Source organism: Branchiostoma floridae, unplaced genomic scaffold (assembly GCF_000003815.2).
Source record: "Branchiostoma floridae strain S238N-H82 unplaced genomic scaffold, Bfl_VNyyK Sc7u5tJ_1387, whole genome shotgun sequence".
Taxonomy (NCBI): domain Eukaryota; kingdom Metazoa; phylum Chordata; class Leptocardii; order Amphioxiformes; family Branchiostomatidae; genus Branchiostoma; species Branchiostoma floridae.
Genome location: NW_023365711.1, coordinates 78,106 through 104,719, shown reverse-complemented (window position 1 = coordinate 104,719; position 26,614 = coordinate 78,106). Strand labels below are relative to the sequence as shown.

General features: G+C 42.7%; 2 protein-coding genes across 4 annotated transcripts; both read left to right on the top strand.

Moving 5' to 3' along the window:
- Window positions 1–2,550: 2,550 nt before the first annotated feature.
- On the top strand, window positions 2,551–25,798 carry LOC118407516 (microtubule-actin cross-linking factor 1-like). 3 transcript variants are annotated; one of them, XM_035807995.1, is made up of 20 exons: window positions 2,551–2,661; window positions 2,841–3,070; window positions 3,524–3,608; window positions 3,788–4,017; window positions 4,249–4,404; window positions 12,496–12,558; window positions 12,727–12,780; window positions 13,261–13,368; window positions 13,700–13,828; window positions 14,859–15,025; window positions 16,075–16,234; window positions 17,829–17,913; window positions 18,093–18,322; window positions 19,551–19,706; window positions 20,380–20,457; window positions 21,007–21,046; window positions 21,462–21,511; window positions 23,861–23,998; window positions 24,606–24,657; window positions 24,890–25,798. In XM_035807995.1, exons 2-20 carry the CDS (start codon window positions 3,017–3,019, stop codon window positions 24,925–24,927), a joined length of 2,073 nt encoding a protein of 690 aa, XP_035663888.1. In that variant the 5' UTR covers window positions 2,551–2,661; window positions 2,841–3,016; the 3' UTR covers window positions 24,928–25,798. The 3 variants fall into 3 exon arrangements, with proteins under 3 accessions (XP_035663888.1, XP_035663886.1, XP_035663889.1); XM_035807993.1 differs by having other exon boundaries at window positions 21,004–21,046; XM_035807996.1 differs by lacking the exon at window positions 12,727–12,780 and having other exon boundaries at window positions 21,004–21,046.
- LOC118407517 lies at window positions 4,477–9,318 on the top strand. The gene is made up of 3 exons (XM_035807997.1): window positions 4,477–5,251; window positions 5,677–6,169; window positions 9,071–9,318. The coding sequence occupies exons 2-3, from the start codon at window positions 5,785–5,787 to the stop codon at window positions 9,298–9,300; spliced, it is 615 nt and encodes a 204-aa protein (XP_035663890.1). The 5' UTR covers window positions 4,477–5,251; window positions 5,677–5,784; the 3' UTR covers window positions 9,301–9,318.
- Window positions 25,799–26,614: the final 816 nt, after the last annotated feature.

Genomic DNA, 26,614 nt, shown 5'->3' with positions numbered 1-26,614 from the left:
GGTGACCATCACGGAAAAGGCAGGCCGTGAAAACTATTTTTCTGCGTAGTTCAGGTTGATTTTGGGGTTGACATTCATTCTACTAGTATATAAAAAAGTAACTATCAGGAGACTGTTTTCTTATCACTGTATTCTTACCCAGCATTATGAACATGATCGCTGCTGGCAATTTTCCTCCAATGTTTTGCAAATCTGTACCCACCATTTTCGCGCCATATGCTAATAAGCGCGCGCTTTATGCTAAATGTCTAAACCCTGACTCCCGCTAACGCGAGCCCGACGTGTTCTCTTTATACGCAGTTTGGCGTTGACGGGGACTCCCGCTGAGCCTACGGGCGTACACTTCGGAGTGGACGGAAGAAAATTTGACGATAGCGGGACTACGTTAACGGGAACTCTCTTTACACGGGGCTCCCGCTAACGCAGTCCCGCTATCGCCAGTCCCGCTAACGCGAAAAACGTAATGTAAAGTGGGCCTATGTCTATATTAAAACTTTGCTGGCTTCTGTGAAACACCAGGACTACACACTGCAAACATGAAATACCTGAAATACATCTAGGTTCTCCTCCTAGTCAATTAAGAAGCTATTAAAGAGATTATCTCTATAAACTTTTGCTGGCTACTGTGAAACACCAGGAATACACATTGCAGACATGGATATATTTAAAATCCTAATTACGTTGTAATGAAGCAAGACAAAATCTGCATGACAATCCATGGATCCTATCAAAAAGATACATTTTCACAAAAAATGAGCTACCTCGTAAGTATGTGATAGACTTATATTTACATGGAAGTCAGGCCAGTGGTAGCATGGTCCTTTTGAAGAGAAGACAGTAAGACAGAAATATTGAAATGTTGAAGATAGCTAGATTCCATGGCTTACAGTCCTATGTGTTCTAGAAGGTAGTGTCTAGACACAGTTTTTGCCGGCGTCTGCGAGTTGACAAAGCTGTTGCCGACAGCTTTTTTCGGTGTCTATATAAAAAAAGTAAATGTTGCAGTCCAGATGTCTGCAAAATTTACCCAGACAGGTCCGGAGTAGTCGCCCGACAGCTCAGTGGGTGTCCCCGACAGCTTCTGCGTGCATGTAGATGCTTCCCGACAGCGTTAGGGCTCATTAGCATATAACGGGCTCATAAGGCTATGTAGCTGGATCAGTTTGTGATAGTAGTACAACTACTACTTTGCAGTGGTAATTCTCTTGTACCACTCTGCTTCGATCAGTGTGTCAAGGACATTAGTTGTGTTGCTCCCAAACGGACGTGAGACTCCTTGCATGATGGGAGATTGAGCGGTGGAGTGGCTCGTCCGGCCTCCGCCATAATGAGGGCAGAGAGGAGGAAAGGAGGGTTGGTCATAGCTGTTAGTGTCATCATTCCTGATGTTCTCATGTTTAAAAACACGCGAGTGAGATACAGAGAGAACATCATATGATCCATCATGAGCAGAAATGCTGACGGTGCTGCCGCCATTTTGTGTTATGACTGCAATATAAGCGCCACAGGTGTTCCGCGCTGCGTCCTGTTATTGCTCCTGACATCTTCGCAGATGTTGGGAAAAACTGTGTCTAGATTGGGTAGAAACAGTCTCCTGGCTCCCGGGATTCGAACCCATGGGTTGGATTCCTGGTTTGGGATTATGTAAGAGGCAAGTGGAAATGGTCTTGTGGCTCCCGGGATTCACTGTGACCCGCCTGCCAGCTCACAAACACAACGCCGCTAACCACTACGCCAAAAGGTTGGACCATTTGGCATGGTCAGTTTGGTGGCGCTTGAATCAGACTGTTACACCAGAAATGTAGTAAGCAGTAAAGCATACTGTATACCACATCAGGCTTTACAACTACAATACATTGCATGCATGCTGTCATCTGATCAGGGTTGTAGCCAGCACCCGTCCCTCCGTTCTTTGACGGAATTTTGAAGCTCTGGACGGAAAATAATTTTGCCCATTTCGTCCTCTGTGACCAAAAAATATTGATATGTAAAGATATTAAAAAATGTTTTCCTTGTGTAATTTTTCACCAAAATAGATGGCGTTGAACAGCTTAGTCTACCCGTAAAATTGACACCTCAAAATGCAGGAAATAGCATTTCAGAGGGTTTAGATTTCAAAAATTTCCTGTGGGGCATGCCCCCGGAACCCCTGGGAACATCGCCCCTTCGGCGTGCAATTGGATTTAAAATTGAGGGGACGGAAAATTATTTCAGGCTGGCTACAACCCTGCATCTGATATTAGCAAATCTTACAATGTTCCTTCAACAACTCTATGACTTACATGCATGTATTGCAAATACAGAAATTTTCAATGTGGTTTTATGTTCGTGGTTTTCTCATGAATAATTTGCCTTGAACCCAAAACCATCGAGAAATTTTTGTTCTGTCTAACCCTTCTCTAAGTGCTAACTACAGTGTATACACACTGATGATGAACAGGTGTCAGTGAAGGGTCAGATGGACTCTGCCAGGGACCGTTTCAAGGACATTCAGGAAAAAGTCTGTAGTCGTGGAGACCAACTTGAGCAGACTAAAGAAAACATCTTGTGATCTTTTTTTTGTTTCCTTTCCTTAGGTCATCACCAAAGACATTACTGACCATAGGGCAGCTGTAGAAGACGCAGTAGAAACTGGGAAATCTCTCCTGACACAAGCTACAGGTTAGTACTGACACCCTTGTCAGATGGTATGTTCCAAAATGAATTGCTCTGATTGGTCAACAGAATGCAGTCAATACATGTGTCTTAGTGACTCATGAAACTGATCATGTCATTGGATATGATGATATGTAAAGTAAAAAAAAGTCTTAACGAAATGTTTTTAACAAATTTCACCACAGGAGATGATGTCCATGTCATTCAAGAGAGACTTGACATCCTGGAGGACCGATATGCCAACATCTCCTCCACGGCCAATGGCAGGCAGCAGAGATTGCAGCAAGCTCTCCCACTGGCCAGGAAGTTTAAAGATGCCACTGAGAAGCTGTCTGATTGGCTGGACAAGGTTGAGGCTGATATGGGTACAGCTGAGGTTGCTGCTGGTTCTGAACAAGAGCTGGAGAGATTCAGGGTAAGATGACTTGACATGGAAAACAGCAAAACCTTGGATTTTAAATATTTTGAGTAGACTCCAGTTTGAATTGGCATTGCTTGTATTGACCATATTGTGCCAAAGCAATGTCATCGCCCAAAAGTACAACCTAGCTTTATGTTTTAACCATATATAGTGGATTGAACTTGAAAATATTCTCTCCTTTTAAGATTGTCTAACCACAAACTCTTCAGGCATTGGCTGATGAAGTGGCCAATCAGGAGGCAGCAGTCAGTCAGGTGACCAAAGCTGGCCAATCATAGATGGAGCTTTGTAGTGATGATGAACAGGTGTCAGTGAAGGGTCAGATGGACGCTGTCAGGGACCGTTTCAAGGACATTCAGGAAAAAGTCTGTTGTCGTGGAGACCAACTAGAGCAGGCTAAAGAAAGCATCTTGTGATAGATTGGCTTTTTTTGTTTCCTTTCCTTAGGTCATCACCAAAGACATTACTGACCATAGGGCAGCTGTAGAAGACGCAGTAGAAACTGGGAACTCTCTCCTGACACAAGCTACAGGTTAGTACTGACACCCCTGTCAGATGGTATGTTCCAAAATGAATTGCTCTGATTGGTCAACAGAATGCAGTCAATACATGTGTCTTAGTGACTCATGAAACTAATCATGTCATTGGATATGATGATATGTAAAGTAAAAAAAAGTCTTAAGGAAATGTTTTAAACAAATTTCACCACAGGAGATGATGTCCATGTCATTCAAGAGAGACTTGGCATCCTGGAGGACCGATATGCCAACATCTCCTCCACGGCCAATGGCAGGCAGCAGAGATTGCAGCAAGCTCTCCCACTGGCCAGGAAGTTTAAAGATGCCACTGAGAAGCTGTCTGATTGGCTGGACAAGGTTGAGGCTGATATGGGTACAGCTGAGGTTGCTGCTGGTTCTGAACAAGAGCAGGAGATATTCAGGGTAAGATGACTTGACATGGAAAACAGCAAGAAAAGAATAGTAGGAGGGAGATAAAGATGGGGAAGTCTTTTATAAAAGAAGAGGAAACTGTAAAATGAAAAGTTGAAAAATATCCGTTTCATTAATGCCTTTCCAGGTAATGTTATGTTTATAACCAAAGCATTCTAAAAACTTTGTGAAAAAAAGAAATATAAAAATCCAGATCATGATGATGTTTTGCTTTATTTTCAGGAATACAAGAAGCAGGTTGATGGACACAAGCACCTGGTGGCGAACATGAACGAGGCTGGAGCCAAAGTGATGGAGTTGAGTCCCGGGGAAGGGACACGTTCCGTGGAACACAAGATAGCAAACATCAACCAGCGATATGACTCAGTGATTGCTGCTGTGAGTATGGACGGGGCCTAATGAGTTCATCTAAGTCATTTAAGCATGGCCCACAAATTAAGATAACAATGATTGTCTCTCTCCATTTCCGCCGTGGTCATACCTAGCATGCCTCTGGCAGGCAGGCACACACGTCCTAGCTCTTCACAGCCATACCGGAAGTGAAAAGAGACTCCTCCCACTTCCGCCTGTGGCTGTGCTCCCGTGAAACCCCAGTTCTTTTTCTCGCTACGCAGGTTACACACACGCGTTTCTAGCTCCGCGTTTTTTCGCGTTTACTTCTATTACAAGTTTCGTTTGAGTGTTAATAGACATGTCTAGTCTCTAAGTTCTTAGTTTCTTTGCTAATACACTTCTGGGAAGTGTTTTTTTCGTGCGTGAGGAGGTTTGGTCGCGTCAAATCTTACGCAGCTCCGACACGTGTGACGGGCAACATGTCCAGGCACGCATCCGCCCCCTCGCCCCTGGAATCTTCGACGGAAGCTGAGCGCTTGTTGGCGTTGTGCGAGTCTCTTTGTTTCCGGAGAGTAGCCAGCAAAACGAGCTACTACTAGGTGGGCGGACACCCGTGGCTCCGCAGGAGTGGAATGACCAGCATCCTCCCATGCTAATATTGACGTGCGGTTGACCGACCGTTTTTCGGCAGAGTTTCCCGCGGCGGTTTAATAGGAGAGCGGCACGTCGCTCAGAGAGTCATCGTTCACCAACATGTCGAACCGTGTCCGCGTTTTTTTGGGTATTCGTAGTAGTTATCAGCGGTTTGTTTACAGCGACGTCTAGGCTTCGTCTCCTCGACCGCTTCGGCAGCATGTTCCAACCGCCCGCGGGCCCTTCCGCCTTTTATCAGGTAAGTTTGTTTCCGCGGCATACTGTCGCCGCGCGTAGTCCTCACTACGCCCCGTCTTGTGACCGATATGTGTTTTACGGAAATTTCCCGCAGTATTTTTACTTGAGCAGCCCCACTTCCGTGTTTGTATAGTGGCGAGTATCCTCGCCTGTCACGCGGGAGACCGGGGCTCGTTTCCCGACACGGAGCCAGGAAGCAGATGGGTATTTGAGTAGTCACGGAGTGTCTATGATTCATTATCCTTCATTACCAGGTGAGCAAGCTCGTTTGAGTCCTGGTCATTGTTCAAATTAGTTTCACGTCAGGGTGTTTTTGCTCGTTCCTCGAGCGACATATGCACAGAAGCTGAGTGCTGTTTTGTCGTCACTATATTGAAAGTGTTTAAATGCTGTGTCCCAATCCACGTGCATACATTGCTATGAAAGTGTTTCAGGTGAGCTACGCTCGCACCACATTCCTGCCTGGGTGGAGACGTTTGCAGTTCCACCGAGCCCACTTCGGCAGGGTAGCGCGGATGTGCTGCCAACACAATAATGGTGCACCATGTGACACCTTTGGGACACAACAGCAGAGAACCCATTCCAACCAGTCTTCCTCGGAATTTGGTCATGGGTCACAGCAGCATGTATCAGGTGTCAGCGGACACGAGAATGTATCTGAGATGTAGTGCGGCCTTTTCGGAGCCCGACGATTCTCACACAGCCGGCATGCAGACCGGGAGTGTGACTAGTATCAGCCGTCGTTTCTTGCTCTGCTGGCAGACCGCCATCAAGACGTACGCAGGGCCGTTTATGAGCCATGCTGCTGGAGACTGCAGGCCTAGGCCACATAGAACCATCCTGACTGGCGCCGCAATCGTCTACGGTTCCAGGGCGCCTTCCGCTGAGCGGACACAAGCACCGAATGCAGCGATGGTAGGTAAGTGTATTCCAAGCCATGCTGCAGGTGAGTGGAAAGTCCAATTCAGGACTATAGCAACGTGCCTAACCATAGGCGTCAAGCTGAGGTACATGTATGTTTTTGTTCACTTTCGTGGTGCGTGTTATACTCGCCCAAATGACTTTTTGCGGTGTTTTTTATTACTTCAATCCCGTCTAACAGGGTCAAAATGACCGTAGGAGGCACCCAGTGCCTTTTGGCGAGGATTTTTCTCACGCTGGCAGTCTCGTAGCGACGTCTCTGCCAAGTTTTTAAAGTAATCCGTTTCATACCGTTCATGAATTTTCTCAAATTCTTGAGTTGTTGATTCTTTGTTTACTGAGAACGTTATAGTACGTTCATGATTGTGCCAGGTAGGGTTGGAAAAATGTTTCTCCATGGGGAGAGTTTATGCAGTAAAGTTATGTGGTTTTCATTGTTTTACTGCCAGTACTTCCAGTATGGAGCCATGCTACGCCTCTTTAGAGGTAAATGAGGGTTTGTTAAACCCATTGTTTTCGCTCCGCTGTTTATTGTTGACTGTTATGCAAAATTTGCTGTTACTACTTGGCTTAGATCGCCAGGTTGCTTAGCATTTTTATGCAAATGTATTGGAATGGATCGTTGAGCGCACTTTCCGTAATATTTCTCGTTCGGGTCACTCGTCGTCACTGTCATGTAAAATTTTCGTGGCTTCGTTAGCGTTGATCGCTATCGTGTTCGACTTTTCTTAAAAGCTCCTTGGTTATTCTGTTTCAAGCTGATCAAGCAGCTTCCGCTGTTTCAGAGTTGTCTGACCATTTTAGGTCTTCGCGGTTTTTGTTACTTGAGTTTCTTTTCGCTGATGTATGTTTTCGATTGTTTTCGCTCTCGCGTACCAGTTTTCGATTTGTTTTCGGATCTTTTAGACGCGCATTTTCGCCGTTTTTTTTGTAGGCTAGCCAGGCGTTGACCTCGGGTGTTAGGAAGTCTCACGCTTCTTTTGAATATTTTACCCTTTGAATATTTTACCGCTACGGCGGTGGCCGCTTTGGAACGTGGTGTTAGGTCGGACTTCGCCATCAGCTGTTTACGTGTTAATCTTTTTACCATTGTCATCACAAGCCGTGTGCCTTATGAGTGTATGAATGAAAGACCTTTGTGGTACATTCTTTTCTCGACGGACTAGATAGGCTGCCTTTCAAATAGGCCTTGTTCAAGCATCTCTTGTTCGTCCGTCGGGTTCCAAGTTCAAGCTTAGCTCATCCTGACCACATCACATTCGTCTGCCGTCAACGCGTATGTTACATGTCCATTGTAGTTCATGCGACAATCGCTACATGGCGCTGTTTTTAGGTCAGACTTTGCGTGTATTTTTAATATGGCGTCTCTCGCACTTGAGTGACTCGTCTTCTGACGTGCAACACATTGTTTTTGCCGCGTTGTTTCATCGAGCCTTTGTCTTTTTTACCCGGGTTACTTCCATGGTTTTTTGTATACCGTTGTAGTTTTTCTGATGTGGGCTACGCCAGCCGTCAGTTTCGGTTTTCGTCTGTGCAGACGGGATTTTAGCGCTTCCGTAGTAGCGCATCCATACTCGGCTTTCGAGTTAGCGTGTTCGTTACCTTGTACGGTACCGGTCATCTCCGACGACTTTTACAGCATTCGAACGTGTTTCGATTTTGCACTCTTAGCCATGGGCTTTCTTGTTCACCCACACAGTGGGACGAGTACTTTTTGTTACGGCATTAACCGTTAATGATTGGTGCGTTCATTTCAGGTACTCAGCCGGCCAGTTATACTTACCGCTCTTGCTGGAAACGGTAGGCGGCTTCACAGAGTTTCGGGTCGTTCCGTATTCACGCGTTACTTCACAAGGATTCCGGTGTTTTTCTTACAGGCGTGTGCTTCGATCTTCCCGGATCGTTTCTACAGCACGTTCCCATAGCAACCTTTGACGGTTTGCCCAGTTCCTTGCCCACAGGTCAAGGCGGTTTATGTGTTATAACGTTATTTACTTTCTTGCCAGAGAAAGTTTTATAGGACTTCTGTCTCTGTTATGAAGATTTGAGTAAAATTGAGTCGATTTATTCCTCCTTTTCATCTTTTTTCTTTTTGAATGAATCAGGTGGTACCCAGCACGAGAGTACACATTTTATATTCATTTGAATTCTCCTCTGACCAAGCGTGTCAGGCTGGTGCTTTCCTGTGGCGTTGAATTTGCTCCACAGGTGCTCGCCTGAAATAGTTCTCTTCCAGATCCCATGCTGAGACTCCATGCTGAGACTCGGTAGGAAGAGTCCAACATTTGGCATTTTCAGATGCGAATAGAACGTCTTCGTCTTCACCAAAATGGATCGAACGACCTCTTTTTCACACTTGGGTTATGGTTTTTCCATATACAAGTAAATGACCAACAAGGTCTTCGCCAATCAGCATTCCCTGTACTTGTTTTGGGCTATTAATTAAAGGTGTTATGCCTTGTGTTTGCAAGCTCTTTTTCATAGAATATGAATATTCCGTTCTTTTCAGACATGGCTTGTTCTGCGAGCTTCTCAGCTCTGGAATGCTGTGCAGTTTTCTATCTGCATCTAGCAGATTTGGATCCAATGTTTCTTTTCACAGGACGCTTTTTTAGGAGGGCTCCGACCTCTACTGCCTACACAGCCAGGGTTCTGTCTAAAGTAATGATGAAAGCAGCTAACTGGGCTTTTGTTTTGACATTTGGAATGTTCTGCAACAATTTCTTTTTGTCTCTCTGGTTAATCAGTACTGGCCTCTGCTATGAAGTCATGCTAGGTATGACCACGGCGGAAATGGAGAGAGACAATATAAAATTGGACCAACTTACGTGCAGGACAATTGTGATTGTCTCTCCTCCATTGAAGCCGTGGTCATACCCGCCCTATCTTTGTGTTGCAGGTTCTGCATTGGTATATGCCCGCCCTAAGTTCTTCGGCCAGTACTGCAGCTGGATTCAAAGTAACTGGGGTTTCACGGGAGCACAGCCACAGGCGGAAGTGGGAGGAGTCTCTTTTCACTTCCGGTATGGCTGTGAAGAGCTAGGACGTGTGTGCCTGCCTGCCAGAGGCATGCTAGGTATGACCACGGCTTCAATGGAGGAGAGACAATCACAATTGTCCTGCACGTAAGTTGGTCCAATTTTATATTATTGTATTTCTTGGCTTGTCCAGTTTGTCCTGTTTTTCCACTGAACTGATATGCATGCTTATATGTGAGTACTTATCTCCAGGAGTTGATGACTAAAGACAGCCAGAGAAATACCTGCACAGAACACTGTTGTTTTTTTACACAGACACAGTAAACACTCACTTCTATATTTGTTGTATGGCAGTTTTTCCTGGTTCATGTCAAGGTGTTTTGTCAAGTGTGCAACAGGAATTTGAATAATGAATAACACATTGACATCTGATGAAAGAGGCCTGGGGTTAGCACTCAATCTGACAGACTTCTCATCGATGGAGGACACTGATAACGCAGTGCTCGAGGTAAACAGACTTTACTCCATACTGCGCCCACTTATCGACAAGTACGTACCACTAAAGAAGGGGAGAGTTACATCTAATGACAAGGCTTGGATTACTCCTGGGATTAAGCGGCTGATTGAGGAGAGGCAGAGAGCTTACTTCTCGGGCGACAAATCTTGCTATAACAGACTACGGAATAAAGTTCAGCGCTGCCTGGATCGTGCAAAACGCTGGTTCTACAAGGAGGAAGTGGAGCAGATGAAGCCTGGGGCGGTCACGCTGGTTCAACACAGTGAAGTCTTTGATCGGGGCATCCAAGCCAAGAGGAAACAGTACAGCGTGCTCTGTAACAGACTTAAGTGAACACTTTGCGTCTGTGTGATCAAATGTGGATAGAGTCATACCCAGCCTGACAGAAATATCTGACCATATCACATCGAGCCATACCAGAAATAAGTATAGGGCAAGTGAAACTTCAAATGAAGAAGGTGAATCCTCGGAAGGCGACTGGGGGAGATCATATACCGCCATGGCTACTGTCCAACTTCTATGAAGAGCTTCCTCCTGTATTGTGCAATATCTACAATGCATGCCTATAACAGGGCATCTCCTCCATACAATGAAAAGAACAGTACTGGTGGTGCCGGTACCGAATACGACCAGGCCCAAAGGTCCTGAAGATTTCAGACGCATTTCCCTAATGAGCTGTCTGGGCAAGGTGTACGAGGTGTTTCTGTGGGACTTATTGCTACAGGACACAAACCACCTGATTCATGACTCTCAGCATGGTTTCATATGTTGAATACATGCAAAAACTCAAAAGGCTCAACCGCGTATACATTACCTGCATGTAGCGTGACGTGCTGGGTTACCTTCAGATGTTCTCTTGCAAATATACAAAATCTTTCATCCGCCCGGTGCTAGAGTATGGCTCCCCTGTCTGGAGCGGTCTCCCGCGAGGTTTGTCAGACGATTTGGAAAAAGTTCAAAAGACATGTCTTAAGATATGTGGCTTACCCTGTAACAAACTGCCAACTCTAGAGTCAAGGTGAAAGGAGGCATCTCTGCGCGAGTTGAAAAGGATTCTGAAAGACCCCTCACACCTGTGTCAAGTCTTCCTTCAACCAACTGAGGAACCATGATATGAACTGAGACATAGAAAGCCGTATTAACTGCCAGTCAGCCGTACTGAGAGACATAGGAACTTGTTTGTGGCGAGGGCAGCGAGAGACTTACTAGATTTAGTCTGAGACGAATGTCACTATGTGCAATATCATTCGCGTTGCCTAAATGTATACATGTAGTTTTGATGTTGTCGTGAAGAGATTTTAACTGACACATGAAATGGTTTTAAAATTGTATTATTTGATTTTAATTGCCATTGAATTTGCAGTATTAACTTGTTGGAATTTATTTGTAAAATCGGCACAATTCAGTCTGACTTTTTGACTGCCAAGTTTGATTAAATAAAGTTAGATTTGTCCTACGGCGTGTGGCACGTCCACAGTGAGAATACAACCACTTTTTAATCATGATTCAATTTTGTTTGAACATCACGAATGCCCTGTTCACAATGAAATCCAAACATTTTTATGGGCAATGCAATCTCTCCTTCAAAAAAACAGAATATTTTGATAAGTTTGATATATTTTGTGATTGAATACCTGACTGAAAGATAAGACTGTGGAGATAATAGATGAGACATGAAGGTTTGACTGCACATGAAAAATTGTCATCTTCAACTAAACTGCAAGGATAAAGATGAATAACAACAAGACACACCAAACAAAGCCACACAGGTAATGTATTAGGGTTTGAGCTGGCTAATGGTACAGAGCTCTGTATTCTAGTAATTCTGGAGACCAAAACAAGCCTTGTTAGCAGATCTAGACCTCTTGACACACAGGTGTCAATTGACTTAGCTAAATCTGTTGTGAGATACTTGCACTTCGCAAAGACCGATAAGAGTTTTGATACAAGTTTCTAGGTTGGACATGGGATGGTCTTTGTTGAAAGTCAAGGCTTAGTTCAAACAAGGATTTGAAACTGAAGGCCCATACAACATCTGAGCTTTTTTGTGAGAAGTAGCTATGAGTGGTACATTTATTTGCTGCAACTTATAATCTGGATCTGACAAAATTTTGTTTTCTTGGAAAACTAGTGGAAAACAGTATACAGGATTTTCAAAATTTGACAAGACGGTTATTATTATTAATATTATGCAAATCACTTTCCATCATCTGTAAAGCCTGAGGCCAGTGCCCCTATAGGGGTAAAAATACAAAGTTCTGTGCCTTGTGTCCAGATTATTGATTTTTAAAGTCAACCCATTCACCAATTATGATACTAGTACTTTCCACAAAGTTGTTCAAACTTCAGAAATGCCCCACATATTTGTGCACATTAGTGTGTTTGGAAAAATTCATTGCTGCAGCTTCTAGTGACTGTGTAACTGTGGTTCAAGCACTGCCAACTGACCTTGCCAAAGGGCCCTAAGCCTTTTGGCATAACGGTTTAGTGTCTGGGTTTGTGGTCTGGCTGCCTGTGATCGGCGTGCGTTCAAATCTAGGGAGCTAGGAGGCTGTTTCTACTCCTTTCTCATACTCAATTTGGTTCCCATGCTGACCCTGTGAGTAACAGGTTGGCATGGAAACGAAACTGAGTGTGAGACCATCTATGTTGTATTGATTAATCAATGTTGTGAAACTGTTCATGTATTTCAAAGTGCTCTGTTCTCTTACTGTTATCATTATCTCTGTATGACTGAACTCTAGGCCTTACATGGGGAAATGGTAATGTAATATGATGTGTGATATATATGACTTTATCTGTATTCATGTTATTGTTTGTGGGTTGCAGGTTCAGCACAGGTTAGAGGTGATTCAAGCCCATTGTGCAGACATCAAGGATACAACCAACAGGGTGGGTGGCTAGTCATGTGGCTATATTGAAGTTTCATGAAATGACAGTGAAAGTTCATTAATTTCCTACAAGTACTATTTTGTTTGAACATCAAATGCATGTAATGTGTGTTTAGAGTAGAAGGACAATTGTATTGTAAATCTGAGTTTAGAATTGTGCGTTCTTTAGATGGACAGTGAACTGTCTGCTACACAGGCCAGACTGGATGCTTTGGAATTAGAGGTTAGAGGGCATTTTTTTCTTCTTTTTAACTCAAAAAAGTTAATGTCTAAGGGAAAGACCTGAATGCTGTGCAAATTTACAATCAGTTATTTTGTTGACCTTTATATAACAATCAAGGCCAGCTGTGTGATTAAGCTTTACTATATACATGACATTTCACTCTCCAACAATTGCATCAAAGAATGAAAAAATAGGAACATATGGAAAAAATGGTGGGGTTACTAGAAAGGTGTAGTTTTGGATATCACCATTTATCATAGGTAGATATATAAAAACAATGATGGAACAATTTTGTCAAACCATATCAACCCCACAACACACCAAACGCACCTTCACAAAACAATATTTCATGCAGGTTTGAGTTTTCAGACTCTTGTTAAAAATTGAGCTTAGAAATTTTCTCTGCTAAGATGCATAGACATTGATGGACTCACTGAGTAGCACATGTTTGTTCAGATGCCCTTTGCCACTCTATTACAGGAGGATCAGCATGCACACATCGAGCCTTTGCAGACACAGGTGGACACCAGTGGTCTGATGGCTGATCTGGAAGCAGTGAATGATAGATGGAACAGCCTAGCATCAAAGGTAAGGAAATACATGGGATGTGGACAATAACTGGCGAAGCTTACCTCTGATGATAGTTGTATCCATTATTTGATTATATACTGCTGCTGGGATTGATATCCCTGACACAGGGGTAACATCCATTGGCACAATATTGCCAGGTTTACTGCAATTTCTCAAGCGACTAATTTGGCCAATGATCAATGCATCTTTTTCCCAAGTTACATGTCCATATTATGACTTACTTTTGCCACCTAGAAAACCTAAAAATGATTGAAATATTAAGTATATATAATAATAAAAAATATAATAATAATGATTTCAAGTTGCTGACCCATCCATTTCTTCCAAGGTGTCTGAGTGGGAGGCTAAGATGGAGACCTTATCTGAGTGGCTGTCTGACACAGAAGAACTTGTGACCAACCAGAGACCACCATCTTCTCAGTTGAAGATCATTGAGGCACAACTTCAGGAGCAGAAGGTGATTATAAAGTTCTGTTTAGTCAGTTACCAAAGTCAGCTAGCACTCACTGGAAGACAACACGTACCATGGCCTGCTGCTAAGATATTATTACCTGGGCTGTCAACCTTCACTGGCTATCACGTCAGGCTACTTGGACCTACGAAAGCCCATTGGGACAAAAGCAGTTTTAGCAGTAGGGGTTGTTTGTGCTCAATGAAGAAGCTATGTGTGAAGGAACTGTATGTGAATGGGCTGTATGTGAAGGAGTTGTGTTTGAAGGAGCGGAGTGTGAAGGGGCTTTGTGTGAAGCAATTGTGTTTGTTACATAACCCAGAGGTTCTGGGTTCAAATCAGTTGATATGTAACACACACAGCTCCTTCGAACACAGCTGCTTCATACACAGCCCCTTCACACACGGCTCCTTCAAATACAGCTCCTTCACAAACAGCTCCTTCACACACTGTCATTCTATCAGATAGAATGTCCTTGGTGTGGTCTTGCAGGAAGAAATTTTAGCGCTCGGCGAAAACAAACAGGCGGCCATCTTGGATTCTAGACAAAATATCGCAGGTTCTCGCCAGTTCTCGCCTCAAGTCCCGCGAGAGTGCAGTTTAAGCTTGCTCGGTAGATGGCGTTGTTTGATTCGCTGGAACGTGATTGGCTGCAAGTTAAGCCGCTATTTTGTGCTTTTGCTCCATTTACGACACAAGGGAACTTCTGACGAGAGGGAAGTCATGCAAAAGCCCAAAAAAGCAAAGTTTTCAGTGAATTATGTGTAGCGTGTTCTCAAAATAAATATAAAACTGCTTTCAATCTCCTTTCTGCTTGTTAGTCACTGACAAAAAGGCATAAAAAGTACACTAATCTGAATACTAAGTATTGGTTTAATAAACTTTTTCAACATAAGATTACAAAGTAAGATATCAACTATAGAGGATCAGGTTCAGGTCCGGACCTGAACCTAAACCTCTGGATTCGGACCTAGACTCAAACCTGATCTAGCCAAAACGTATCCAGCCCTAGGTAATAATTATTCTCATCTCACAGCTGCTTAAGAGGCTAGTGGATGACAAGAAGCCGACGGTCGACTCCCTGAAGCAGGAGGCAAAGCAGCTGTCCAGTATCGCAGACCCTGGAGACCGCAGGAACATTCAGCAGCAGCTAACGGACCTGTTCCAGCGCTGGGACGCTCTCACCATCAACACTGCAGACAGGTAACAGTGGGAATCACTAAATTGTATCCAAGCACCCTGTCTATATATCTTGTAAATGCCATTAACTCACCACCAAGCAGGCACTGTGTGGCAGTTTTACACAAACTGATCTATATAACTCCTTGTTGTATTTATAACGGTTTAAAAAGTTTGAAGGAGCTATGTATGTTACCTAACCCAGAGGTTCTAGGTTCGAATCAGTTGATATGCCACCGATCTTGTGCGCTTGGGAAGGGCTCTTAACACGACTTTCCTCCATTCACTAGGGTAGAGAAAAGAGTACCTAGCTTCGGTAAGGGCCCTCCCTCAGATAGGCCAAAGAACCCACCACACTTACGGAAAAGACTAGGGGTCCTTCCTTCCCAGTGTAAGTGGTTCAAAACCTTAAGTCCTATGGCCACACCTGGGGTAATTGCTGTCGTATTGAGGTCACCTGAGTTAGCACCGAATGGCAGCAGTTCCAGACCCTTGCACTTTAGCAATGCTTATTTTAAGCTCCTCACAATTCAATTGTCGATCCTAATGTATGGCGGAGAAGCCTTGACCCTGACAGCCACTAAAGAACGGCTCATGGACGCCTTTGACCAACTAGCCACCGGTCTTAAGACTAATCCAATCAGCCCGATAAGTCGTGTTAATTGCCCTTCCCAAGGGCACAAGATCGGTGGCATATCAACTGATTTGAACCCAGAACCTCTGGGTTATGTAACAAACACAATTGCTTCACACAAAGCCCCTTCACACACCGCTCCTTCAAACACAACTCCTTCACATACAGCCCATTCACATACAGTTCCTTCACACATAGCTTCTTCATTGAGCACAAACAACCCCTACTGCTAAAACAGCTTTTGTCCCAATGGGCTTTCATAGGTCCAAGTAGCCTGACGTGATAGCCAGCCCAGGTAGCCAGCCCAGGTAGACAGCCCAGGTAGACAGCCCAGGTAGCCTTTTCCGTAAACCCGTCATTCAACTATTTGTGAGCAGAACACTAATGACCAGGACCTATATAATATAGTAACTCTCTATATTTGAATCTTCTGCCACAGAAAACAGAAACTTGAAGACATCTTGGAGGCTGCCAAGGATTTCAAGGATGCATTTGACCCCCTGGTGGAGTGGGTTGAGGCCACAGAGAGGAAACTGTCATCTCAGCAGCCAATCACCACAGACCCTGCCAAGATGGAGGCAGACACAACAGAGCATCAGGTTAGTGTCCTGGCTCACTGTTTTAACTCTTGCCTTTTACTCTGAAGCTGCACAGTGCAGATGGTTGGTCCACACTTGTGTCAACTGAAATTGAAGTGCAGTATGGAAATGTAGGTACATATGTATAGAGAGGATGGTTGCTCCTTTGTTACATGGCGTTGTCTGCACGGATCCGGTAATATCTCCCTGCACGGGATATGTGGGACTGTGACCAACACTCAGGTGGCTAAAAGACCACAAGAGATGACCACCCCAGACCACCGCCGGTCGCAGTCCAGCATGAAGCAGTTTTGTGTAGTGTAAATCTGTTGATGTAGTGTAAATTTGGTAGACTGTGTAAGTGCAACACAAGATAGTTCTGGTTAGGCAGCATAGGTTCTCAAAATACAGGTTGTTTAGTTAGATGTGGTACCGTTATGTAAGAAAAGCCGTGAAGTGTCGATCCCTCAATGTTAGCTAGCTGAGTACAGTGGAGTTTAATAGACTTTGCCTGGAACAATCTGAATGTCCCAAGTGGATTCGTGTGATTTTGAATTTGGCTTTAGGAAATTCGTGCCGTGATTCTGAAATGATTTTGAAAAACAGAAACTTATCTATGACAGTGCGATGTTCCTTGTTCTTTGTGTGGTAGACGGAAAAGTAAGTCAGACTCTGTTCTGCTGTGCACATGTATGTTATCCTTGTACTAGTTGTAGACAATGATACTTGCAACTTTTTGAGAGGGACTCCAGTTAGGATGGGTCGACAGGAGCTCTACCGACAGCCACGGTTGAGCAGGGGGCTAGTGGAACTCCGCAGTCTCCCGGGGTGGGGTAGGTATAGAGCGTGCCTTGTGAGACCTAGCTTGAACTATGTCCTGATGTCATGATCAAAAACGTGATAGCTTTTTGTAGGTATGGGCAGGGTGAAAGCAGTTTGTTGTTTCTCAGTCAAGTAGTTTAGCCATGGATGGACCGATGACAGTTATCAGTGAAATGAAGAATGTTTGTGAGAGTCCTTGGGTCTATAAGCCAGTGGGGGTGGAGCTGACTGCCAGATTAATGTCCGTGGAAAGCCAGACATTCGGGCAAATGTTGCTGATTAGCGGGAATGTTTGGACATCATGAGGGCTCGGCTGATAGCGAAGTCAGTTAAATCCTACCTCAGGAGCTTAGCTTATGCTAGTGATAGACTAGAGATGAACATCTGAAATTAGTGTAGGGTCTAGTGGAGGTAGCAAGACGGTGTGGCCAGGTTGTACGATGCTCTACCTTGCAGGAGATAAACCCGGACGGTGGCGGAGCAGTCACTTATTGAGGGTGTAAATGGTCCAGATGCGGTGGAGGAGAAGGAAAGGCCACAAAGGGCACCTCACCAATGAAGGATCAAGGGTTCTACGGGTCTGTGACCTGATCCCGACAAGCCACATCGGCAGCCAATTGGGCAAGGACAGGACACAGTGAATGTCATGATGAACAGGTGTCAGTGAAGGGTCAGATGGACTCTGCCAGGGACCGTTTCAAGGACATTCAGGAAAAAGTCTGTAGTCGTGGAGACCAACTTGAGCAGACTAAAGAAAACATCTTGTGATCTTTTTTTTGTTTCCTTTCCTTAGGTCATCACCAAAGACATTACTGACCATAGGGCAGCTGTAGAAGACGCAGTAGAAACTGGGAAATCTCTCCTGACACAAGCTACAGGTTAGTACTGACACCCCTGTCAGATGGTATGTTCCAAAATGAATTGCTCTGATTGGTCAACAGAATGCAGTCAATACATGTGTCTTAGTGACTCATGAAACTGATCATGTCATTGGATATGATGATATGTAAAGTAAAAAAAAGTCTTAACGAAATGTTTTAAACAAATTTCACCACAGGAGATGATGTCCATGTCATTCAAGAGAGACTTGACATCCTGGAGGACCGATATGCCAACATCTCCTCCACGGCCAATGGCAGGCAGCAGAGATTGCAGCAAGCTCTCCCACTGGCCAGGAAGTTTAAAGATGCCACTGAGAAGCTGTCTGATTGGCTGGACAAGGTTGAGGCTGATATGGCTACTGCTGAGGATGCTGCTATGTCTGAACAAGAGCAGGAGATATTCAGGGTAAGATGACTTGACATGGAAAACAGAGCAAGAAAAGAATAGTAGGAGGGAGAAAAAGATGGGGAAGTCTTTAAAAGGAGAGTTTCTACCTTGTTCGGGGGTTTCTTTTCGGAGGTCAGTGGTGTTACTCTGGTACTAAGAGTCTTTTATTGGGCTCAAACTCTGGCAGTTTAAAGTTACTTACAATTTGAATGTACAAAGTTTACGTCAAAAAAGAACAACAACACTAGAAGTACCTACATTTGTTCGGGAAAAAATACATGCATTCTCGCCACTGTCAAACTTACGTGTCAGAACTAAACGCAAACTGTCCAATTTTCCCGCGTTTTCTGCCAAGTAACATTTTCTCCATTGTCTCTCAACTAACGCCCAAAATCAAATCTGGCGAAAATGATTGATAGTGCCATCAAAATGTTGGTAAATTCATCAACACAGACTTGTATTCTAACGTTCAATGCACGCGTACCGTCCGCTGCCGCTCAAATGACCCTGTCTGGACTCCAAATCCTCGCAAACTACAATTTCAAACTGGGCACAGGGTAACATATGGCCACTGTGTGGCCAATGTAAGGCTGTAATATGCATCTGTTTGTGTATATACTGGATTGCAAGGCCCCGCTTATGAATATTAACTAGCATTCGCCTTTCTCGTCGCTGATTGGCTGGCGTCCATAAAGTAATTAACTCTCGCTCTCCCCAGACCGCTGGCACCTGGCACGTGTGGGCTCTGGGGTCACGGGAGTTCACGGGAGAAGGCCGAAAGAAAACCAATTTACCCTCAGAAAAGTGCAGAAATTAACAATTTGAGATTAGTTTATGCCAAAAATTTTACTTGGATCATTTTACCAACTATATAATGCCTATCTACACCAAATTTCAGGTCATTCCATTGTAATTCAAGGGTACAGGGGGCCAAAATATACCGTTTTGGTCAAAACGTGACCTTTAAACTTCAATAAAATCATTTTAGAGGCAGATATGAAAAAATGAGAAAAAAGCACCTCGGTATTGACCTACTCTACCCTTGTGCCAAATTTCAGGTCATTCGGTCACGGAACGACGGAGAAGAATCGATTTGAAGATTTGACAGGAGAAAGAAACATTACGAATACAATATATTTCACCATACCATATATGGTATGGCTGAAATATAAATATATTTCACCATACTATGTATGGCTGAAATATAAAAATCCAGATCATGATGATGTTTTTGCTTTATTTTCAGGAATACAAGAAGCAGGTTGATGAACACAAGCACCTGGTGGCGAACATGAACGAGGCTGGAGCCAAAGTGATGGAGTTGAGTCCCGGGGAAGGGGCACGTTCCGTGGAACACAAGATAGCAAACATCAACCAGCGATATGACTCAGTGATTGCTGCTGTGAGTATGGACGGGGCCTAATGAGTTCATCTAAGTCATTTAAGCATGGCCCACAAATTAAGATAGGGGAATACACAAGGTTACCCACTTCACAACAGCAGGGGCTCCATAGGTTTGGGCCAGCTCATTTCAAATACAAATCTTAAATACCCTCAATCACAGCTTGTTATCTTCAAATTTCTCCTCACTTCTTCTTTTTCCACATGGACTACAATAGTAAAACAAGTAAAGATTTGATCATTCTGAGAATGCTTAAATTACCCTGAACTCTTCTTTTTTACTTGTGATGACCCGTGTCTCCATCTATTTCAGGTCAATTAATTGAGAATGACTGTAGAGTAACTGTTAATTTATGTTCCCCTCTTATTATTAAGCTGATGCTGTTGTGGTGTGGGTAATCTTGCCCCATGGCACTCGAGCTAAGTGGGAGAAAGGGATGGAGGGAGGGAAGGAAGGATAATGGGTGCCTAAGATTTTGCTTAAATGTTATAAAATCTGTACAAATTTAACAAAAAAACAATGGAAATCACCATGTGAAAAGGTATGCATCTGATGGAAAACTATGCAGCACATTCAAATGTTGTGGAAAATGCAATTTTTAATGCAAAAGTTTCTACAAAAACAATGGTCCGACAGATTTCAAGCACACTAACACAAGATGAATTTTTTTCAGTTGTCTGGCAAGAATGAGGATTCTCTGAATGTGTCAGCCGAGCAAGAGGAAGAGGGCCTCCCACAGACACAAGCACAGGTGAGTAATGTATGTGTGGTACAGGGGCTTCTGTACAGAAGAGTTTATAGTAATACATATCGATGATATTTCATATGAGAGTGAAAAAGTTTCTATTGTTCAAAAATGACTGACAGAAGAGAATAATGGACAAAACATTTATAAGCAAGTTGACAGGAAGGTTGCAGGACAACAGGAGATGGGCAAGACAAGCCCAAGACAAATATCGTTCATACCATTCAACTGTTCAATTCATGATGCTTTATAAAAGGTTATGTCATTGTCCTTAGGAAAAGTTCTCCTTACTTTGAGACAAGCAGAAAAAGTGTTGCTCCCTCAAACTGAAAGTTGGCAGCTTGTAATTAACAGCTTCAACAGGTACCAGTTTCGCAAATATCTGACATTGGGGCAAATAGCCACAATTAACAGGGGCTTTTTACTCTTAAACTTAGAACATAAAATTGCAAAGTCTATTATGATTTAGCACTGACCTACATTGCACAGAACATGAAGGAAATAAATGTACCAGTTCCTTAGAAATATAACATTCCTTCTTTTCAACCACAGCAGCTTCAGGAAGTGATAGCGCAGCTAAGACGGGAAGTCGAAGGTAAGTTATGCTGGCCATGGAGTAGTAGATGAACTTAATGCAAATTGAGTCCACATTTTCATAACATGTATAAAATTATGAACATCCTTGCTTTAGCTACCTGCATGCCTAAAATGAAGACAATTCATTGTAATCCTTTATGCAGTTATTCTCATTGGAATGCCCCTGCAGATATAAAATCAAATGTTAGAGGGCTCAAACTTGCCCCACTTTGTCATGACGCTAAAAGCTATCTACCGCCCAAATGTCAAGATTTACATTTCATTATGCATATGTCGTGTGTGAAATTCTCATGATTTAACACTGAGGAATTATGGCACTAGTTATGCAAATCAGCTCCTTATTTGCATAATCTGCAATGTCTTGCTTTGTTACCTGTATAAATGTCCTATTCATGTTCCAAATATTCACACAGACTTACGGAGGCTGCCCGAGTTGCCCAGAAAGCTGGAGGACATGAGTCAGGTATGTTCACTTGTTAGCTTTGCCACGAGGTTATGTCTTCAGTAGCATATCTATGCATGTGTGTGTGTGTGTGTGTGTGTGTGTGTGTGTGTGTGTGTGTGTATTAACAGCATAATTTGAGACAGACTATATGATTTGTATTGATATTTGGTATTTAGGCTGGTCTTCATGAGACCTCGAAATGGTTAGGCACTGGGGGGATGATACCACCATGTATACATGTATGTGTGATATGCCCTTTCTTTGGCTGATACAAGATTGCGACAGGTCTCCCATCCGGGTGAATCAGATGTAAAGCACCATATGGCTGATACAAGATGTAGGTTTGCCAGGCATCCTTCCCAGTGAATTGTAGTGAATCAACTCCAGACGGAAGGATTTGTTTGTATCATCACACACAGGGCATACCCCTACTCTTATTCAAAAGATGTGTGGGTTCTTTAACGTGCATGGGGTGTGGCTAACTCCTCAAACACGGGATCTACACTTAACATCCTATCCAAGGGACGATATTAAACATAGGAGAACTTGGTTAAGGTCACACAACCCCACAATGTAGATTTATAACCTTCACTCATACTAGTAGCGTTTTCTCTTGAGTTGCGATCCAGGCCAAGAAAGCTGCCTTTTTTAATAGCTCAGAAAAATGGTCTAATAGCCCATGATTTCTTCCAACAAGAAAAGATCAACCGCCAAATCATGCTTCTTCAAAGCTGGCTACACTAGTGACACCGTGTAACTGTTGGCACATTTTGCAGACAATGTTCAGTGAACAGTGTGGTCATTTTGTTTTATTGTTGTTTGGGGAGGGAGAGTCAGTGCATAACATTACTTTGTTGGTGGACAGGATGCACATGTGACGCTGGGTACATATAAGAGACGGGACTATTTACATCTTTGCCAAAGCTACCTGCATACCCAAAATGATGGAAATTAGTTGTTCCTTTCTTCAGTTATTTTGTATGGAATGTTATGACAAAAATGGCCTGCAGTTCCAAAATCAATTGTTACAAACCTGCACAACCTTGTTTTGATGTCAAAAGCTACCTGCCACCCATATCCAGACAAGATACATTGAAAAACTGCTATGATAGATTATTCTAATTAATTATGCAAATATACTCCTATCTTACATAATTTGTATTAATTTTTATTTTGTACCACTACCTACAATAAATACCAAAGGTCATAAAAATCGTTATCCCTTTCTTGAGGTATCCTCTTTGGAAGTATTTGACAAAAATACCCCTGCAATTAGCAGCCAGGCTAAATTCATGTCACGTCTTCCTGAGCACAAGAGATATCTAACACCCCAAAATCGTGACCATATCTTGTTAAGAACACGAGATATCAAAACATGAAGTTCCACTGCAGTACCAAGGGAAGCCTCTTGGGAGCCCAAAGTCTTATCATTTCCAGTGTTTGTCACACCCTACCAACACACCACCAAATCCTCCATGACATACTTCATGGAGGTAATTACTGTGAATTACATTGTACCTTTGCCAAGAAGGTTATATTTTCAGTTGCACCATGGTGTAGTGGGTCTGTATGTAGGTCAACAGCATACAACTGGAGAAGCTGTGAATGGATTGGAACAGGAAGGTCAAGTTCAAAATTGTTTACCTGGCATTTTCCTATGGTACTGCAGCAGGCTGTGTATTTATTTGGTTGTAGACAGCAACATAAGATGTTGTAGATGGATACTGGTACATCTACATGTATTTGGTAGGTGTGTATACGTAGCTTGTGCACTGGAGGGTCAAGTTTGAAAATGGATCACCTTGCATTTTTCTGCCGGCACTGCAGCAGGCTGTGTATGTGTTTGCTTGTTTGTTTGTCGACAACATATTTCTCAAGAAGCAATAGATGTTTTGGTATGTTGATAGCTTGAGTGATGATTTATGTAACCAAATAACAATTATGTGAGGGAAGTTTACAGATCCTCTGCATCTCCTGATAGAACTGGCAAACGTTGCAATAGATATTAATTATACAAATAAGATGTAATTAGCACAATTAATGAGTAATTTTGTATTGGTAAATGATGGGAGCTTCTTTTCCATGGCATTTGGAAGGTAAGCAAACTAAGGTGAACATAGATCATGCAAAATGAGTGCCTCATCAACATAAACTTATGAGGATTCTACTGTACAACATGATTTTTGGGGACACTAGCTGGACTGGGGATGTTTAATGGAGGTCATGAAAATAGAAAGTGGTATAGTGTAGGTCACAGACCTACATGTAAACAGATGGCCATCAGTTTCCTGCTTTAGGTCAACAATATCTATCACATCTACCATGGAATACCAGTGCTCACAAACAGTAATATATAATTTTATACAGGATGAAATGAGGACATACGTTGGGATACTGGTCCGAAATGTGTTGAGAAGACCCTTTAAATGGAAAGAAGAGGAAAAACCGCCTTTCTGGCCATGTGATATTCCATTTTCGTCAAGGAGACCATCGGGTAATACAACGGTAAACTTGTTTGTTACATTTGTGCACCCACATGGTACATTGTCATTACTAGGTACAGAAAGTCTGTTTCTTGCTGAACCGGTCCGGAAAAAATGACCCTGAAAAAATCAGTGGACCGGATTTTGGACTGATTAGTAATTGAACAGATTATACGGCCATGCGTTCACATGTTTTGGACTTTCCGGGCCAAGAGTAGAGGAGAGCTGATAGTCACTTTTACCAAGTTTCTACTGTCAAACGTAACAGGGACATTAGTATTGTTTACATGAAGATAGGGCTTTTACATTGCCTGTAGAATTCGGATACTCCATCAGATTGCCTTGTAGCGAAATGGACTATTGTTTTGAGTATTGCCCAATCACAAGTTTTCACAATAAGGTCCAGGTTCCGGTATGGACCTGGACCTGGTCCACTGGACCTGGACGGTACCTATAGATATATATATATATTACCTGGATTTTCTGTACTGGTACCCACCCCTAGTGTGCCCAACAATGTCTGGCAGACCTGTTCATAAAGGGATCAGCATTCAACCATACTGGTGATACATATAGTCATGTGTTGTTTGAATTCCCCTCACTATCTTTGAATACCATCTTTCCCACAGAATTGGAGTGATAAAATGCGGATTGTGATCAAAGCGGCGTTTACTTACTACGGTAAGGAAGTGTTTCCAACATCTGAATGCTATAAACCTCTGTACTACTACTAGACACAACCTAAATGCATGGAAATGTCTGTGATACGACATGACATTGGTAGCAAAGTCACATCGCAAAAAGAAACTCTCAGACTTGTACTTAACTGACATTAAATCACAAAAAATGTGAATTGTGCAATTAGAGCTTCATATCAACCATTCTAACTTTTCCATCTTGTATCTTTCCCCAGACCAGAAACCAGTCATTACAAGAGGTATGAATAATTGAATTGACACAGTGAGAAAGTATTTCCAAGACTTTCGTTTGAATCGTGGATTAAATGTGCTACATCCACTGTATAAACGTGATGTTAGCTATGGGTCAGATGTGCCAGGAAGTTAATAAATTCCACTGTCTCTGTAAGTCATGGCTGGAGTGCCCTGATGTATATGGCCTATGTTATACATGTACCTCACTATTCTGATTTTGTCCAGTGAAATGGTAGCCTGGGTACCATCCGGATAGTAGTTCACTCTTATGTTCGCTTCTGCTATCAGTGAAGCGACTGTATATAGTGTATTATGAATGTCAGAGCTAGAAGCGACTGTATATGGTATATAATGAACGTCGGAGCGAACTACTTTCCGGATGGTACCCAGGCTAGTGAAATGGTAATTGGCCCTGGGAGTGATTCCCCATGGCCCATGTTCTGTATAGTGATTGGTCATTAATGATGTTGAAGAAGCCGGTCAGTGGTCATTGTGGTTAGTGTCGGAAGAAAGTTAACTTAAAGCATTGTACTATAGTTATTACCAACACAGATGAGTTTCCATGACAAATGTTAAAATGTTTGTTTCAACTTGCTCACTGTATGACGAGTTTATCAACAGTTCTTGAATCTTTTATAGAATTGCGTAAATGGCAGATTGTTAAACCTATAATGTAGACCATTTGTGAAAAGCAATGTCTTGATTGTTTGCTGTCTTAAGTCAGGTTTTTCTCTTTTGCATGCATTTCTTGGATGTTTCTTAACTTAAAGATCATTAAGATCCTTGTGGTCGAATGCTGGGAGATCTGACCAGTCTATAAGAGGTCACTAATGAATTATGTATTTCTACAGTTTCAAATTGACGAAATAAAGGCAGTGTGATTTACACGATTGTCATGTTTGGTTTTTAACGATAAACAGACCATCATAGATAAATGGAAAACATACTGAAACAGTGAACTTCACAACTGTCATGATGTACATCGTATAGTATAACTTCAGTCCTTACATTCATACAATGTCATAAATGTCAAGATAAAGACCAGCATATTAGTTACAACAACATTATTAGACAAGTACAAATCTACAGATCAACAATATCATCCAGCGAGGACTGCCTGTCTCAGAGTGAGTTTTCCTGTCAATTCTTGAGGAGGGACAAAAACAGCCATGATGCGAGGTTAATTTCCAAACTACCTGCCATGTTCACTGTAATGTCTTCCCAGTTTAAGAAAGAAAAGAGAAAAATCTTCTATCAGTATCCACTGTGATTGACAGTTACTGTAATGCTATCAGAAGGGTGCACATTTGGTTAGGGCACAAATGTCTATGTTCATTGAATAACACTATTATTGTTGAATATACTCAGAAAATATTGCACTTTTGTATCAATGGTGTCAAATTTACATTATACCGATGAAGTAATAGTGTCAAATGTACCAAAAAGGAGTTCACATACAGTAGGTAAAGGAATTGAAGTATTTTTTTACTTATAAAATGGATGGAGGGGGGGGGGGGGGCACTTAATACACATATAACGTTACTTTCTGTTTATGTTTGCCAACTGAAGATAACTTTCTGAGTCTGGTCTAAAATTCTAAACTACAGCATACCTGTAAGAAGACAAGATATTTATTTGGTGTGAAAATAACAGACTGAGTATAAAATACTAGTACTAGGAAATAGCCCCACCTAGCACGCGTGGCA